The following is a 14,554-nucleotide window of genomic DNA, read 5'->3' on the forward strand; positions in this document are numbered from 1 at the left end:
ATCCCTTGCGGGTCGACGGCACGCCGCTCTCACCTTTGTCCTGCGGCTCGTAGACGCTGAGCTGGGCCTGGGCGATCCCGCTCACAACGAACGTGGTTCTGATCCGGAAGCCGACGCAGAGGAAGACGTCAGAGGGCACCTGTGGCGTTTAGCACCGTCGGAAGTTAGAGGAAGAGCCACAGGATCACAGCAACACGACAGCAGAAGTTTCAGGTTGTGGCGACTAACAGTGTCCATCTGGATGACCACAGTGTTTCCGTCCAGCTCAAAGTGGGAGATGGTCGGCTCGTCCGCGTCCCTGAACTGCAAGGCAACAACAACAAATTTGCGGCCGTTGTCATTGCACCACCCCGTGTCGTCGTGCCACCGCTGATGTCATCAGCCCACCTGCATTAGGTCCTCCAGGTGCGGCTCCACCGCCGTGGGCAGCTCGATCTTCATCACCGTCAGACCGGACTCGAGCATCACCTCGTTGGGAGGCGGCTTGTACCTGTTGGAGCGGCGCATTCATCAAGCGTCGCGTCTGCTGACTGTGGCACTTTTTACTTTCGAGATCTTACTTTGCGCAGGCGGTCAGGTGAGGCGATCGCATGCTGGGATCTGAGGAGGAAGGAAGCCGGGGAAACTTTAAACTGCTGACAAAGTTCACCCTGAAAAAAACAACAAAGGTTCCAAAACATTTCATTTCTAAACAAAGAATGAAGAGGAAGCAAAAAGCTGTGAAAAGGAATTCCAAAAATGTTGGACTGACAGAACCGGAGTGAGAGACAGACAGGTTGACAGACAGGAAGTGAGACAATGTGACGTGATACGGTTGATCTGTAGACAGGCAGCGGCTAAAATTTATGTTGTCAATATCGCTGCATTGTCACCCGCTCTCCAGCAGGGGGTGTGATCGACAGGTGCCAGCATTATGTACTGTCTGTATGTTTTCAGCACTGACCGCTGTTTTCCCGAGTCACCTCCACCGTCACATCAAAGTGGCACGACTCCGAGTCGCTCTGGGTCTCGTAGTACACCGTCCTCAGCTGCACACACAGCCAGGTCCAAGGTCAGAGAGACAGAGAGCATTCTGGGAAAATGTTGGACGCCTGTGTAGGTGGTTACCTTCACGATGGCAACGCCCGTCCCGTTACCTGTCGACACGGTCACGTGATTATCCTTGGTCACCTGGGACGAAATTGACACACTGAGAAAGAGAGACAGCAGAAAGGAGGGAGTCTGCCTGTCTCACTGCCCTCTACCATTCTCACTGCCTGTCTCACCTTCCTCCACCTGTCGAGCTGCCCTCTACTGATCTCACTGCCTGTCTCACCTTCCTCCACCTGTCTAGCTGCCCTCCACTGATCTCACTGCCTGTCTCACCATCCTCCAACTGTCTCACCATGCTCGACCTGTCTAGCTGCCTTCTACCATTCTCATTGCCTGTCTAACCATCCTCCATCTGTCTCACTGCCTGGCTAACTTCCCACCACCTGCCGCACCACCCTCCAACTGTGAGTGTCCTGTTGTGGTTGGCCTGTCTCACTGCCCTGTTTTTTTGCGTTTCTAACTGCTGCCAGTGTGTCTCACTGCCGGTCACCTTCATTGACACCATAGGGAGGGTCTTGTTTAGGTGGACACGTCCCAGAGTGCCATTCTTCGTGTTGTTGAGGTTGATCCACTGGTCCAGGACGGCGCGAGGGATGATTTTGCCGTACTCGGCGGTCGCCTCCAGAGTCAAGACGGTGTCCTGAGAGACAGACAGGTTGGAAGTCAGAGTCACTTCCATTCATCCCATCTTTCTTTCTTCCTTGTGTGTGAGTGTGTGTGTATCTGTTTGCCTGCACTGAGTAGAAACCCTCTCCATAGTGGTGGTCCTGGGTCAGCCAGGTCATGATGGGTTTGGTGTAGTGGAGCCTTCCCTGTGTCACACATCAAACCAAGATGATCGGCCATCAGTGTGACGTAAACACCAGATACAAACCGGGCACGAAAATGGAAAATGGAGGAACTTAGTCCACAGTTCCATTTGAAACCGGTTGATTCCTTATTTGGATGTGTGGGTGGTACCGGAGGTGAGCAGTGATTGGAGGAGTTTGTGACCCAACAGCTGTCCACCTCCTGTTAAGCCGACTACAGTTGGCTATTAAGCTTTAGCTGCGTCTACAACTTTATAGCTTTTTTCCTCGAAATCAGACCAAATCAGACAAAATGAACATTAGAGCCGTTATGCCATTATTTTTTAACTGTAAGTTAGACCAACAACATATTTTTTAACCAGTGTGCATCAATAGGAATTCAGGTCCCCTTTGACAGGCATATTGACCACCAGTCATTCTTCAGTCTTTTTGCTGCCAACTTTGGCGTATCCTGGTGGCCAAATGATAGAATGCAAGTTTTTGGCCCCTTTCGCAACGTGCCCATCTTCGCAGACAATCAGTGGTCTCCACCCACATCCGATTTTGCGTTTCTATTGCGGTGCTAACATAAAGTCACCTCACCTTGAGCAGCGCAGCTAGCATGACGTATGCCGTTGTCTCCACCGTCATGCCACTGGACTGGTCGGGTTTCACCCATTCGCGCGACATGTTGGCCTCCTGCCAGTACCTGAGCACGACAGGTAGGCCTGTCCACGCACACGCATGGGAAGCAGATCAGTCTGAACGTATCTGTAGATAGGTAAGTGTGTGTGTGTTTGTGCGCAAGCATGTGTGTGTGTTACCTATCTCTCGAGATGTTTTCTCCAGAGAGGAGATCAGTGACTGCTGCGAGGCCGTCATGCTGCGGTTGTTGTGAAGAGTCAGGGCGTAGTTGGCCACCGCTTGCACGTACACCGTCTTCAGTGCGTCGGCGTGCTCCGTGATGTAGTTCGCTGCCGAGTTCATGCCAACATAGTGGGACTGGGCGGAGAGCAGAAAGGAGAAGAGGAGGAATTAGATATGAGCGACGGTTATAGCAGGATAAGGAGGTGAAAGGAGGAGGAGGCGTGTCCTCACTCGCAGCTGCAGGATGGGGTCGTCGATCGTGCTCGCCTTGCGCAGCGCGATCAACACGAAGGAGGTCAAATACACCTTGTACTCCAAGCCGTCTCCCGCCTGTAGCCAATCAGAGAGCACCTCCGTAAGGACACTGACGGGAGTCTCGGAAAATGTGTTAAAAAAGGGAAAGGAAAAGCGGAGGGAGCACAAGGAGCGGGAGGAGTGGCGCCGCTGACCACTAATTTGTTGTGTCTGTAGGACGACGGGTCGACAAAGGATCCGTCCGCCTGCTGTGCCCTGCTCATCAACCAGGCCACAGAGTCCGACAGAGTTTGGTGGTCCACGAAGACCGGCTTTGCAATCGGGTCGGCCATGGCGAGGGCCTTCACCACCAGGGCCGTCAACCTGGGTGGGAGTGGCCGCAGGGTTGGGATTCTGCTTCACACATTTAAAGTCTTGTGTTTGTGTGGTGTGTGTTTGTTCAGACCAGGTGCACGGCCCTCGTTTTATCCACATGCTGTAGCTGGAGTCGCCGTTTCTGAACGAGCTGAGGCTGATCAGACCTACACACACACAGACACACACACACACACACACTCAGACATCTTGTGCCACCACCCTCAGAGTGTCCTCAGAGTTCCTCACCATCTTGGATCCTCTGTCTCAGATTAGCTGAATTCTCCTGGACTTTGTGCCCCAGGATGCCCCAGCTGCCGGTGGTTTCCAGGTAGTTGTACACCTGGACTTGGGTGAGGATCGCGCCCACCTCTGCTTCCGCCGAACCAAGCGGCAGGTTGATGAGTTGCCGGATGCCGTCAGGTTTGAGCACTGCTGCTATGTAATTGCCGATGATCTCACCTGCCACCAAACAACAGAGCACAGATGCAGTGACACTGAGACCACAAGGGGAAGACAAAAACCGAGGATGCACTAAAGAGGCTTTGCAATGTTTCTTTTCCGTCGTCTCTCATTAACAACGTCCGTTTTAGGACCTTTTTGTTTGGTGTTATTTCATGCAATAACTGATGTGGTCTCTTGGATTTGGATCCTTTGGTGACTCTGCTCTTCTGGGCATCTATCCAAAAGGAGACTGGTGGTACACAGGGATACTGTTTGGAACCACACTCTGTCCGACTCACCGCTGATGCTAAGCTCCCGCTCCACAGGTGTGTCAGGACTGATGTTGGGCGGCAGCCAGTTCCTCAGGTTCACTTCCAATTTCTCTAATCCTGGTGCAAAGAAGAAGGGTGAGCTGCTGCCGGAGAACCGAAGGAACATTTCGGCGCTGCACTCTGGTGGGTGTACCATAGTTCCCCTGCGGGTCGAGACGTCCTCCAGCGAACACTTCCTTCCTGGCACCTTCAGGCTGAAACCCAACCAATGGAGAAGATGATGGATTGGTGTTCAAAGAACTGAGGTCTGATACTGGAGGTTTGGCCCTGCACCCACCACTACCACCATCCATCAACGTACCACGACTCGTAGCTTCTTGATCACAATGTCTCCGTGTCCCTTCCCCGTCTCTACTTTGAAAGTCAGCGTGTGCTCGCCAGGTAGCAGCGCCAGCACAGTGAATTTCACCTCGAAAACGTCGCCTGCAAACAGTGATTCCATGTTGCATTTGGTGGAGCGGAGCCCCACTCCACTCGCATCAGGCTGCGAGTTCTGCAAACAGATCTCTGGACCGACTGTCAGTGTCACGCAGTACTGGTGGGGGAGACAGAGGACAGGGGGACGACTATGATGCTGCACTCCTATTTGCGGGAAATTCTGCCTCCTGTCGGTACCTTGATGTTGTACTCCAGACGGCTATACACGGAGCCCATCAGCTGCAGCTGTTCCCCTCTGACCACCTGGTAAGGCAGCGGGACATCAAGGCTGAGCGGCAGACTGACAGACACCTCAACCGGATCCGCAACGCAAATACCTGAGGCAGGAAACGCACAGATACATTTCTAGATCTTAATTTTCTCCAAGAATTTCAACCTGTGCTTTTAATTTAAAAAAAAAAAACTATAAAAAAAATACCGCTCTGGAGAATTCCGACCGCCTGGATCTGCCATGTGGTGAGTGAGTCTTTCAGGGCTTTGGTGATTGATGTCTGACCCGACCTTCGGGCAAAAATTGTTCACAACTCAAGTTATCGCAGTTCCTACATCAGAGTAAAAATGACAGGTTTGATTTGTGTCACCTGACAGAGTGCACATGCCACATCCAGCTCTCTGGAAAGGCACTTCGAACCAAGATGGGAATCTGGTTAAAATCTGGTCCTAGCTCTATACACACACAGACACACACACAGTTAGAAGTTCTACATGAATTTGGTTTGGAAAGAAAAATTCCAACAAACTCTGAGGGGAAAACCAACATGCCTGCAAGGTGAGTCTAACCCCTACAGGTCACAGGCAATAACTGCCACTAACGAATGTTGACCGTGACTGACCGCTGCGCGCCAGGATGAGGTTCTGGTCCCGGCTCAGGTGCTCCAGCATGAACTCGCAGCAGGCTCGGAACACCTGTCTACAGCGTTGGTGCTTGTGGTAGGTCTGCTCGGCAAACTTCTGGCAGTTGACACTCTTGGGGATATACCTCATGCCGGTCAGGCAGCAGGCCCTCAGCCGGCCGAATGTAAGAGCTGCAAGAACACACAAGGACAGACAGGACATGACACAACACGGCACAGCACGCTGGGACGGTAAGTGATGGAGATGTCAGCAAGCGTAAACAGGAAATCAATGTATTCTACCTTTCTCCTGCTTCTGAGCCTCAGTCAGTGCTCGCTTTGGACGCACCACCGCCATGCATGGTTCAGCTGCGGGCACACAAACATGGGGTTAACAGAAAAGCATTCCAGCGTGCGGTTGGGTGGCTGACCTGTTGATTGGCAGGTGAGGTCGCCAAATAATTTATGTGACGTACTGCCAGATGATGCTTGCGCATTGGCGTTGGTCATGAAGGTGAGTCCTGCCAGACGGAAGACGTCAGCGTTGTTCCTGCCGCCACCGCCGCCGCAGCCCAGGTCGCTGTCCTCGATGCGGCGCAAGACCTGCGGGCAGAAACAGTTGGTGCCACATCGCTGCTCTGTACCTCCTTTATTGGTAAGTCACTTGCTTTATTTGGCTGCGGGCTGTGTTACCATGTTGAGTGGGTTCCTGTAGTTGGGTCGCACAGTGAAGAGGGTGGAGTCAGCAGCCGCCAGGGCCACCATGCCATCTTCGTTAGTCTGAATGTCCAGCTGGAGTTCGTCCTGTGGTTTATGGCTTCTGCCGCGATACGACAGATCAGTCTGAAGCACACACACAAATATATCATTTCAGTGTGTTCCTCTTTCTCTCCAGAGCGACCACAGGTATTTATGACCTCAGGTCCAATCCCATTCCATTTGACTGCTTTAAGTGCAGCTAATTGAAATGGGATTGGAGCTCCATCAGTTGGATTTGCAAGTCCTCAGACATGAACCGTAGCCAGTCATCATCCCGCAGGCTGAGTAGATGCTCGGGCTCCTGCACTATGTAACCTCCCATGTTGAAGTTGTACCTGGAGCCCATTAACACACTTGGCCCTGACATCCAGCCAGACAGCGTCGGCCACCAGCTCTGACGTGGCCTCGCTGTACGTGATGTAGTAGACCAGGAGACGGATGGACGGCGCCATTGCCGGCGTGATCCTGAAGTTCAGAGTCTGCAAATTGTCATTGCTCGTGAGAAACTTCTGAGTCCCGAAGTGCACCACCTTCCCCTTGGACAGCACCTGAGGGGAAGAGCCACGTCACAGGCCGCCGTGGAAACGGGATGGGCGGGAACGGCGAGGACGGTAAGGCGGTGTTCTCTCACCATGTAGCTGAGCGCTGAGATGGGCACATAGGAGGGCATGGTTGAGTACACCTTGATGTTGGCGTACGATCCCACCTGCAGGGCACGGTTGGGCAGCGGCGGGTCGATGTAGATGTAGCTCTGGTTGGGAGATTCGTAGGCCACCGCCGACAGGGTCAGCTCAGCCTGGCTGGCTGGCAGGAGGTTGGGGTCGGCCGTCACAAACTGCCGACAGGAAGACCAAATGTAACAAAATTACCTCAGCACAATCAGAGGTACAGATAAGGTTTGTAACAACAGCAAAAACAACAAACAAAGATGGAAGCAAGGTCCATAGGTCCAAACTCTTACCTTCAGCACCACCTTGGTCACTTCAGTTGGCGTGTTGCAGATGAAGACAGCAATGCCGTTGGAGTCGCTGGTGGCACGATTAGGGCTGTCAAAGTCTTGGCTGTCCATGCCCTGCTTGAACGACTGCTGCTCCGCCAGAACAACTGGGACCTGGCTCACTGTCTTGTCCAGGTGGTCCTTAACCAGCACCTGCAGGGGAAAGGTCAGTTTGTCAGTCTGTCGTTAGACCTCCTCGTGCCGACCGGCTAATTGGCAACACGCTCCACACATGGATGTCGTAGGGGAGTCCAGGCTTGATGAACGGGGACGTGGACACCAGGCTTAGCGTATAGGGTGAGTTGACAAACTTGACAGAGGCAAACTCTGCCTCCTGGCTGATTCCACCTGGGTATAGCGGAGGAGATTTCCGATGTTAAACTCAGCCTTTTCTCAAACAGGGCTGTAGGCGGAGCCTGAGTCGTACCTGTGTCCTCCTTCACCAGCACGGCAATGTACAGGTACTTGTTAACCAGACCGCCCAGGTCCTGTGGCCCGTCGTGCCTGGACAGGACCTGCTGCATGTTCAGGACCACGTTCAGCTCACCCTTGTCGGAAAGCTGCGACATTCGGGACACATTTAGCGGCAGAAGTCATGTGACTTTCATGACTTGCTACATGGAAGTACTCGTTATTTGATAACCCTTCCTGGCTGTTGGACCATTTGGCCTTTCAACTGATCTTGTTTGCAGCAGCTCAAAGCGTCCTATTGGTCAGAGCTAACACCCTCTGCATAGCACCACCTTTTTCCTTCTGCTTAGTTAACACTGCCACTAGAGGGTTGCATTCACGCCAGTGCTGGGCTCTGTTTTCACACCGTCCCTCATTATGTGATGGCTTACCCTTTCCCAGGTGATGGAACTGGGAATGATCACGGGCGGATTCTTCCCGCTAATGTAGCCGTATCGCAGGATGACTGTGGCTCTCGCCACTGGCGCGCCATTATTGTAGCTAAGACAAAAAGAAGTGAAATAAATGTTTTCTTGTGAACAGTTCAGCTGAACAGTCATCTAATCAAGTGTGGCCGATGACAATTTGGGCGTGTCCGTTCACCTGGCTGACACTTTGAAGAGCGACCGGTTGAATTGTCCTGAGCTGATGAAGTTTGTTTGTGGCTGCACATGAATGGAAAAGCTGGGAAGAACTGAAAGGGAGGAAGTCATACTGATATTAGCAATGGACTTTAAACACAGACAAGGTCATTGAAACCACTGATTTGGTTTTACCATATTCCTTGACTTCAAAATCGGTTTTTGCTTTTGTGGTGAAGTTGTCAGCGTAGGAAGCTTCAATGGTCCAAAGTCCCAGCCTGGAATCACACACAGCCCAGAGGGCAGTCAGCCTGACACACAAACACACACTACATTACGGTCAAATTGGTATCACACACAATCTGGAATCACGTTAAAAACAAAAAATGTTACACAAACTCTGGAAGTGTTTTGAGAACACTACACACTTCCTGTGGTCAGAGTTTTCAAATACATCACAGGCTACCAGGAATGTCCAAAACACAAGCACACCTTGGAATCATCTTCAAAACATTAAGACAATCATTAGAAACTGTACCGCACAATCCAGAATCACTGGAATCTCTCGGACTGTACAAACACCCCAGACTGACCCTGACCCCACCACTACCACCGGCTCAGGCTCCTACTTCGGCTTGGCGGGGATCCTGAAGGGGTTCCGCATTGTGGGGATGCCGTCGTCAACATCAACGATCTTGACAACATCCACTGTGGTGCGATCCGGGTCCTGACGGAAGCAAGATCACGCGGAGAGGTGGGGTAAGTGAAAAAATGGAGACACTGCCCCTGCTGGCTCACCGCGTGATTACAAGTTACAACCTTGAATGTCAGCAAGATGCTGCGTTTGGCAGGCCTCAGCTCCTGGTTCAGGGAAAATGCCCTCACATTGACTGCATTGACACACACACACACACACAGACACACACACACAGACACACACAGACACACACACACACAGGGTTAGTGCTCGTTCTGCAGACCTTTCACCGTGACTGGCATGGTGAAATGCATTGTGGGAGGCTGAGGTTGTTTCTTTACCGCCCTGGTGTGGTGTGTACAGTGGCTTGTCTGTCTGTATGAACAGGAAACCGTTGTCGCGGCTGATGGGGACAGACACGGTGTGGTTGATCTCTTGTGACTGGACGTGAAGAACCACCTGGGTCAAACTCTTGTCCACCTTGCTGGGGAACAGCTGGAGAGAGAGAGAGAGAGAGAGGAAAAACCAAAAGGTAGAGAGGCAAGAAGTTATAGTGAAAACCTAGGCAGGGTCACAGACTAGTTTTCCCAAGACCGCTGTGTCTGACCCGGAGTCTGGCAACCGCTTGATGGTTGTTTTGGGCGTCCAGGGTCACGTCCGCTTGGTCCAGAACCACGTGCCCTGGAGCCAGCGAGGTTCTCAGGAACACGTAGACCCTCACTGGGTCGGTGAAGCCAAAGAGCTGCAGCAGCACCGTCTCCGTGGCGTCCAGATGCAGCGAGAGAGGAGCTGTGACCAGATACCTGAAGAGACATTCCGTCCAATGAGAGACCAGCAACAACACCTGACTTAGTACAGGTTCTGTCAGCATGCCCACACGCTAATGCTACATATAGTTGCATTTACTTGTAGTTGTCATATCATAGTTGTCAATGTCATGAAAGGCGCTGATTACTCTTGCTACTTTCTTAGCAACAACCCCAGATGGGTGTTGGCTCCGTCCACTGACTGCCTTGTTTTTAAAAACTCTGTCAGGCTGTCAACAGAGGGCTAAATATGCCGCGGTTTTAGCATAATAACTCACCAGTGGATCGGTGCAAATCAGTGTTAATGTATTGAATTAACAGTTAAATACAGTAGGTCTTCTTGCTGAGACACTTAGTGCCAAAAGTAAACACAGTGGCTAAGTGCTTGATTTAGAAACAGTTGTTGTTTGCTAGCGGGCAGCATGTTTGTCTTTTTGATCTTTGATCGTGAACAAACACAGTTTGTTCACGATTTCCCGCCAGAGAGGGTGAAATCAGTTCAAAGACTGACAGTCACGGATTGTGATACTTAAAAGAAAGTTGTTCCCCTCTGGCTATTTTCCTTAGTTGTGCACACCAATTGGAGTCACAATAACTGGCAAAAGACGTGGTTTTTGCATCTATTTTTGTGATCCAGCAGTAAAGTTCCATCTAGTTCAATCAGACTGGAGAGCAGACACATGGCTGACACACACACACACACACACACACACACACACACACACACACACACAGACACACACAGATGCATCACGGTGGGGACGGGAACACATAAGGACCCAGCAAATCAAATAAGCTCAGTGTAGCAAGTTGCGAGTTTGAGAAAGTGGACTTACGATCTGGAGTCGGCCTCGGTCCTCCACCAGAGGACACACTGACACACGAGGAGGACACACAACTTCATCCTGACAGTGAGGAGAAAACACACAACTGACCACCAAAATGCACACAGTTGTCACCAGTGCACATTTATTAGTTATTGATCAGCTCGACTGTAGATTGTGAGACATCAGACACTGGACTTAGGAGGAAGTTCCACTGCGTGCGTGTGTGTGTGTGTGTGTGTGTGTGTGTGTGTGTGTGTGTGTCCCAAAGGTGAGTTTACTCAGTCTGTGTTTTCTGATCGTTCATCATCACTGTGTTGACTCAGAGCATCCCATTATCAAGCTGCCCAGAAACAAAGGGTCATGTGACCTAGGCGGACCAATCATCAGCGAGCTAATACTTTAGCTTCGTCTGCCTTTCCAAGCTTTAGATGGAAGGAAAGAGTTTGATCTTTTCATTTCATAATTGAACATTTTATTATCTTTTATGGCACAAATATTTGTATGGTAGATTATGGTGTAGATTATAGCATAACAAGCTAATGGGAAAAGTGATGGGAGAAGCACAAGTTCAGTGTCAGTATTTAGAGATACTTTATTAGCAGTAGATAAGTTCCAATACAGAGTTCTATATAGATGTCCACATAGTTGATGTACACATACATGTGTCATATACATTTAGCAAGAAAGTGACATTTGAACTATATTCTTGCCATAAAGCAAATCTCATATTTATATATATATATATATATATATATATATATATATATGTATATATATATATATATATATATATATATTTTTTTTTTTTGGGTGGGGGAGAAAACGCTGTTTTTGACTGAATATTTTACAACATATCTACACAGAAATTGGAGTTGTTGAAACATGTACAGAGATCAGAAAATTTAGATTCTAATATTTCTCAACGGGTTTAAAAGGCCTGAGACCCAACTTGGGTCCCAACACACTAGAACGAATCCAAACACGAGGATAATGATAGTTATAACAATAAAACATTTTCAGGAACCGCCTTCTCTTGATCAGGCTTCCCACGGATCTGCCTCGGTTTTCCTGATTGGTCAGTAGAGCTTTCAGCAATGACATCACTGTTCCACCCAGCTGAGGCGTCAGCATGCGACCTAAGTTGAGCAAATTACCGTCGTTTATTTTTTGTATGAATCATCAAGGCAGCATGCTAATATAGCTTGATGTGTAAACTCCGCCTCCAAATGACATCACTGGGTGTACCTGGCTTTGCGTCTCGTCAAGCTCTGCCGTTTCCGCGGTATTGTGTGTGTGTGTGTGCGTCTCTCTCTCTCTCTCTCTTGCTCTGTGTATGTGTGTGTGTGGATGTGCGAGTGTGGGTGTGGCTGTCAAGCATTACCCAGATGCCGTGCACCTGGGCTGCCGAGAAGTACTCATTGAAACCTTTATTTTTGTGTTCTCGCTTTCATGGTGTTCAATGGAGCTTCATTTGAGCTGTTTAATAAAGGCACCTTTTGACATCAGTAAGAAGCGTGGAGCTACTGATTGGCCAGCGGTAGTTGCAGTTGCTGTTGTTTACTCTCCCATATATACACACACACACACACACAAAAAATGTGAAAATTTGTAACACACTATAAACAGAACTAGTACGTCTGATTTGGTTTGATTTAATTTGCAAAGGCAGGTGGGTGGGGGGGGGTGTGATGTTGGGTGGGAGTGGCACTGATTGTCACTTTGATTGTGGTTGGCACAAACTTCCTTGTGGCAAAACAAAATCATTTATCAAGTCCCCAGTTTCTGAGCCAGCTGGCGCCTGATGGAGAGAATTACCCGACACTTCCATCTGTCTTGGACAAAGGTTCGACCACAGCTGAAGAGAGAGAAAACACAATCCCCTTTGATTGTGGGAAGGTAAACTATATCGTCGTAGAACATCATGTAGAAGGAAATTAAGAATAACAATAATGTAAAAAAAAAAATATATATATATATATTGAACCTCTATTTTAAGGCTGAAGGTCACACCTTGGTTCCCCCCTTGATCTCCTTGGTGCCTGAAGACAGCTCTCCTGGCAAACCTTATATAAATGTACGTTACATATAAACTTTATATGGCCTTTGTCCGGCCAACAGTTAACTTTGTCTCATGCAGGCGGTCCTTCAGGGGGATGAGTCAAGCTTAAAGTATTGCAGGTGGGAAGGGTCATGCAACATGAACCAAGATTCTGTCCTAGAGAAGACGGTATTGGTTGAAGCGTACCATTTTCGTACCCACCCCCACTCCCCCCCACACCCCCCACAGGCAGTCCAGTCCTCCAGGAAGCCCTCCCTCCCTGCCTCCCTCCACGCTAGTCAGAGCAGATGTTTATACCCCCGCGTCCGGTCTTAACAAACTCCGACTACGATGGCCCCGACAGTCGATGGGTCTTCTGGGAGACGTGCTTCCTGTGAACATAATCAGCAACAGCAAATGTAAGAAATCAGATAAATCTCAACTGTATATTTTCAACCTGTTTTACGTGGATTGGCCACCACAGAGTCCAGACCTGAACCCCATTGAGAATCTTTGGGATGTGCTAGAGAAGGCTTTGCGCAGCGGTCAGACTCTGCCATCATCAATGCAAGACCTTGGCGAAAAATAAACATTTATTTCCATTCAACACAGGATGGAAATCAATCTTGTGACATTGCAGAAGCTTATCTGAACAATGACACAGCAAATGCGTGCCGTAATCAAAGCTAAAGGCGGTCCAACAAAATATCAGCGTGTGACCTTTAGTTTTGGTGGCGACTTCGTTCTTGACCAGGCCGTGTATAGACACAATGTGTAATGTACATTTGTATTTAATTCACTGGTGGCTGCATTTCGTTGCTCCATACTTGCAGCGCAGTGACAATAATGTTGAATCTCATCTAATCTGAATCTATAAATCATTTTGACAAGTTGTTTCAGCGTCACATTATTCACACTTCAAAGAAAGAACAACATTGTACAGTCCACCTCAAACGTATTTGAGCATGGTTTCTGGTTTTAGTTTTGAGAAATCAGACATTACAAGGACTATAAAGTGATGGACTGACGTGTTTTAAAAGTGAGTCTAACATAGAATAGAATAGATGTACTTTATTGATCTGTTGCGGCACTAAAAAGAAAACAAAAAAGAAACTATAGTTATTACAAGAGCAGATGTGCAAAAGACTGTGCAGGGATAAGCAAGGTTTTTATTAAACCATTAGCGCATTAGTAAACCATTAGCACATAAAGTTTGAAATGAAATGGGTGCAAATGGGGATAGTGGGCACTTTAATTTGAAACAACCGATATCTAAATATCAAACAGAGCAATTAAAATCTGCAGCGTTTCGCATGAGCCCGAGTAGACATGAAGAATAGCAAAGAATAGTTCCCATTTATCCATTTAGAAGCCCATAGGGAAGAACAACCTCCCTAGTGGACTGTTGTTGATGATATTAATAACATTAATAATGAGCAGGATTGTGATCTCGCCCTTCAGTTCTCCTTACAGCATGGTCTGTCACACACCAGATGCCATTTTGCAGGTTTACACGCCACGTCCATGTGTTCTTGACTTCACATCATTGTTTGTTTCCATGAACTTGAAAAAAAAAAAAAAAAAAAAAATCCCTCACAAAGCTTTTCCAGCCCAGCCCCTTAATGTACCTTAAGTCTTTGTTTGTCAAATATTGAACAGATCCCCCAAGGGCTCCGCAGGTGTCACGGCCGCCTCTCTTGCGGGGGATGCGATCACACAATGGAATCGATCGGATGGAACTTGCGGGCCATCCTCCGCCTGTACAAATGTCATCCTCACACCCCACTGTACTGTAGACTCTGTCTTTTTTTTTTGTTAGTGGGTGCAATCGATGCAGCGCTTCCTTTGAGTAAATTACGGTGACAAAGTACAAATAAAAGAAGAAAAAAAAAAAGAAAGCCAAAGCTTTTGCATCGACGATTGTGGAGCTATTCAACGAGTAGTAATAGATTTTAAAAGGTCAGACTGAGAAAACTCACGGGTGCAAACGCACACA

The 14,554-nt window shown here is 48.9% G+C and overlaps 1 protein-coding gene across 1 annotated transcript; it reads right to left on the reverse strand.

Moving 5' to 3' along the window:
- Window positions 1–957: 957 nt before the first annotated feature.
- Window positions 958–10,687, reverse strand: LOC142891162 (complement C5-like). The gene is made up of 32 exons (XM_076030581.1): window positions 10,530–10,687; window positions 9,495–9,690; window positions 9,229–9,382; window positions 9,010–9,080; window positions 8,820–8,917; window positions 8,386–8,468; window positions 8,213–8,303; window positions 8,002–8,110; window positions 7,587–7,719; window positions 7,392–7,507; window positions 7,124–7,312; window positions 6,794–6,997; window positions 6,498–6,710; window positions 6,097–6,246; window positions 5,880–6,006; window positions 5,707–5,772; window positions 5,404–5,595; window positions 5,152–5,236; window positions 4,989–5,071; window positions 4,748–4,887; window positions 4,434–4,667; window positions 4,266–4,326; window positions 4,100–4,189; window positions 3,606–3,818; window positions 3,448–3,523; window positions 3,197–3,365; window positions 2,979–3,077; window positions 2,705–2,882; window positions 2,479–2,608; window positions 1,583–1,899; window positions 1,108–1,170; window positions 958–1,028 (listed from the first exon to the last, which is right to left on the reverse strand). Exons 1-31 carry the CDS (start codon window positions 10,595–10,597, stop codon window positions 1,157–1,159), a joined length of 4,149 nt encoding a protein of 1,382 aa, XP_075886696.1. The 5' UTR covers window positions 10,598–10,687; the 3' UTR covers window positions 958–1,028; window positions 1,108–1,156.
- Between the last annotated feature and the right edge of the window lie 3,867 nt (window positions 10,688–14,554).

The sequence above is a fragment of the Nelusetta ayraudi genome, unplaced genomic scaffold, assembly GCF_046127955.1.
Source record: "Nelusetta ayraudi isolate G7.1 ecotype Tasmania unplaced genomic scaffold, CSIRO-AGI_Nayr_v1 ptg000028l, whole genome shotgun sequence".
NCBI lineage: Eukaryota > Metazoa > Chordata > Actinopteri > Tetraodontiformes > Monacanthidae > Nelusetta > Nelusetta ayraudi.

Bases quoted from the DNA above. Each gene is read 5' to 3' on its own strand.
- LOC142891162 (XM_076030581.1), bottom strand. From the start codon at position 10,597: ATGAAGTTGTGTGTCCTCCTCGTGTGTCAGTGTGTCCTCTGGTGGAGG. The intron at 8,918-9,009 runs GTTGTAACTTGT...TGCTTCCGTCAG, and splicing joins GCATCTTGCTGACATTCAAG to GACCCGGATCGCACCACAGT. The intron at 6,247-6,497 runs GTACAACTTCAA...TGTGTGCTTCAG, and splicing joins AGTGTGTTAATGGGCTCCAG to ACTGATCTGTCGTATCGCGG.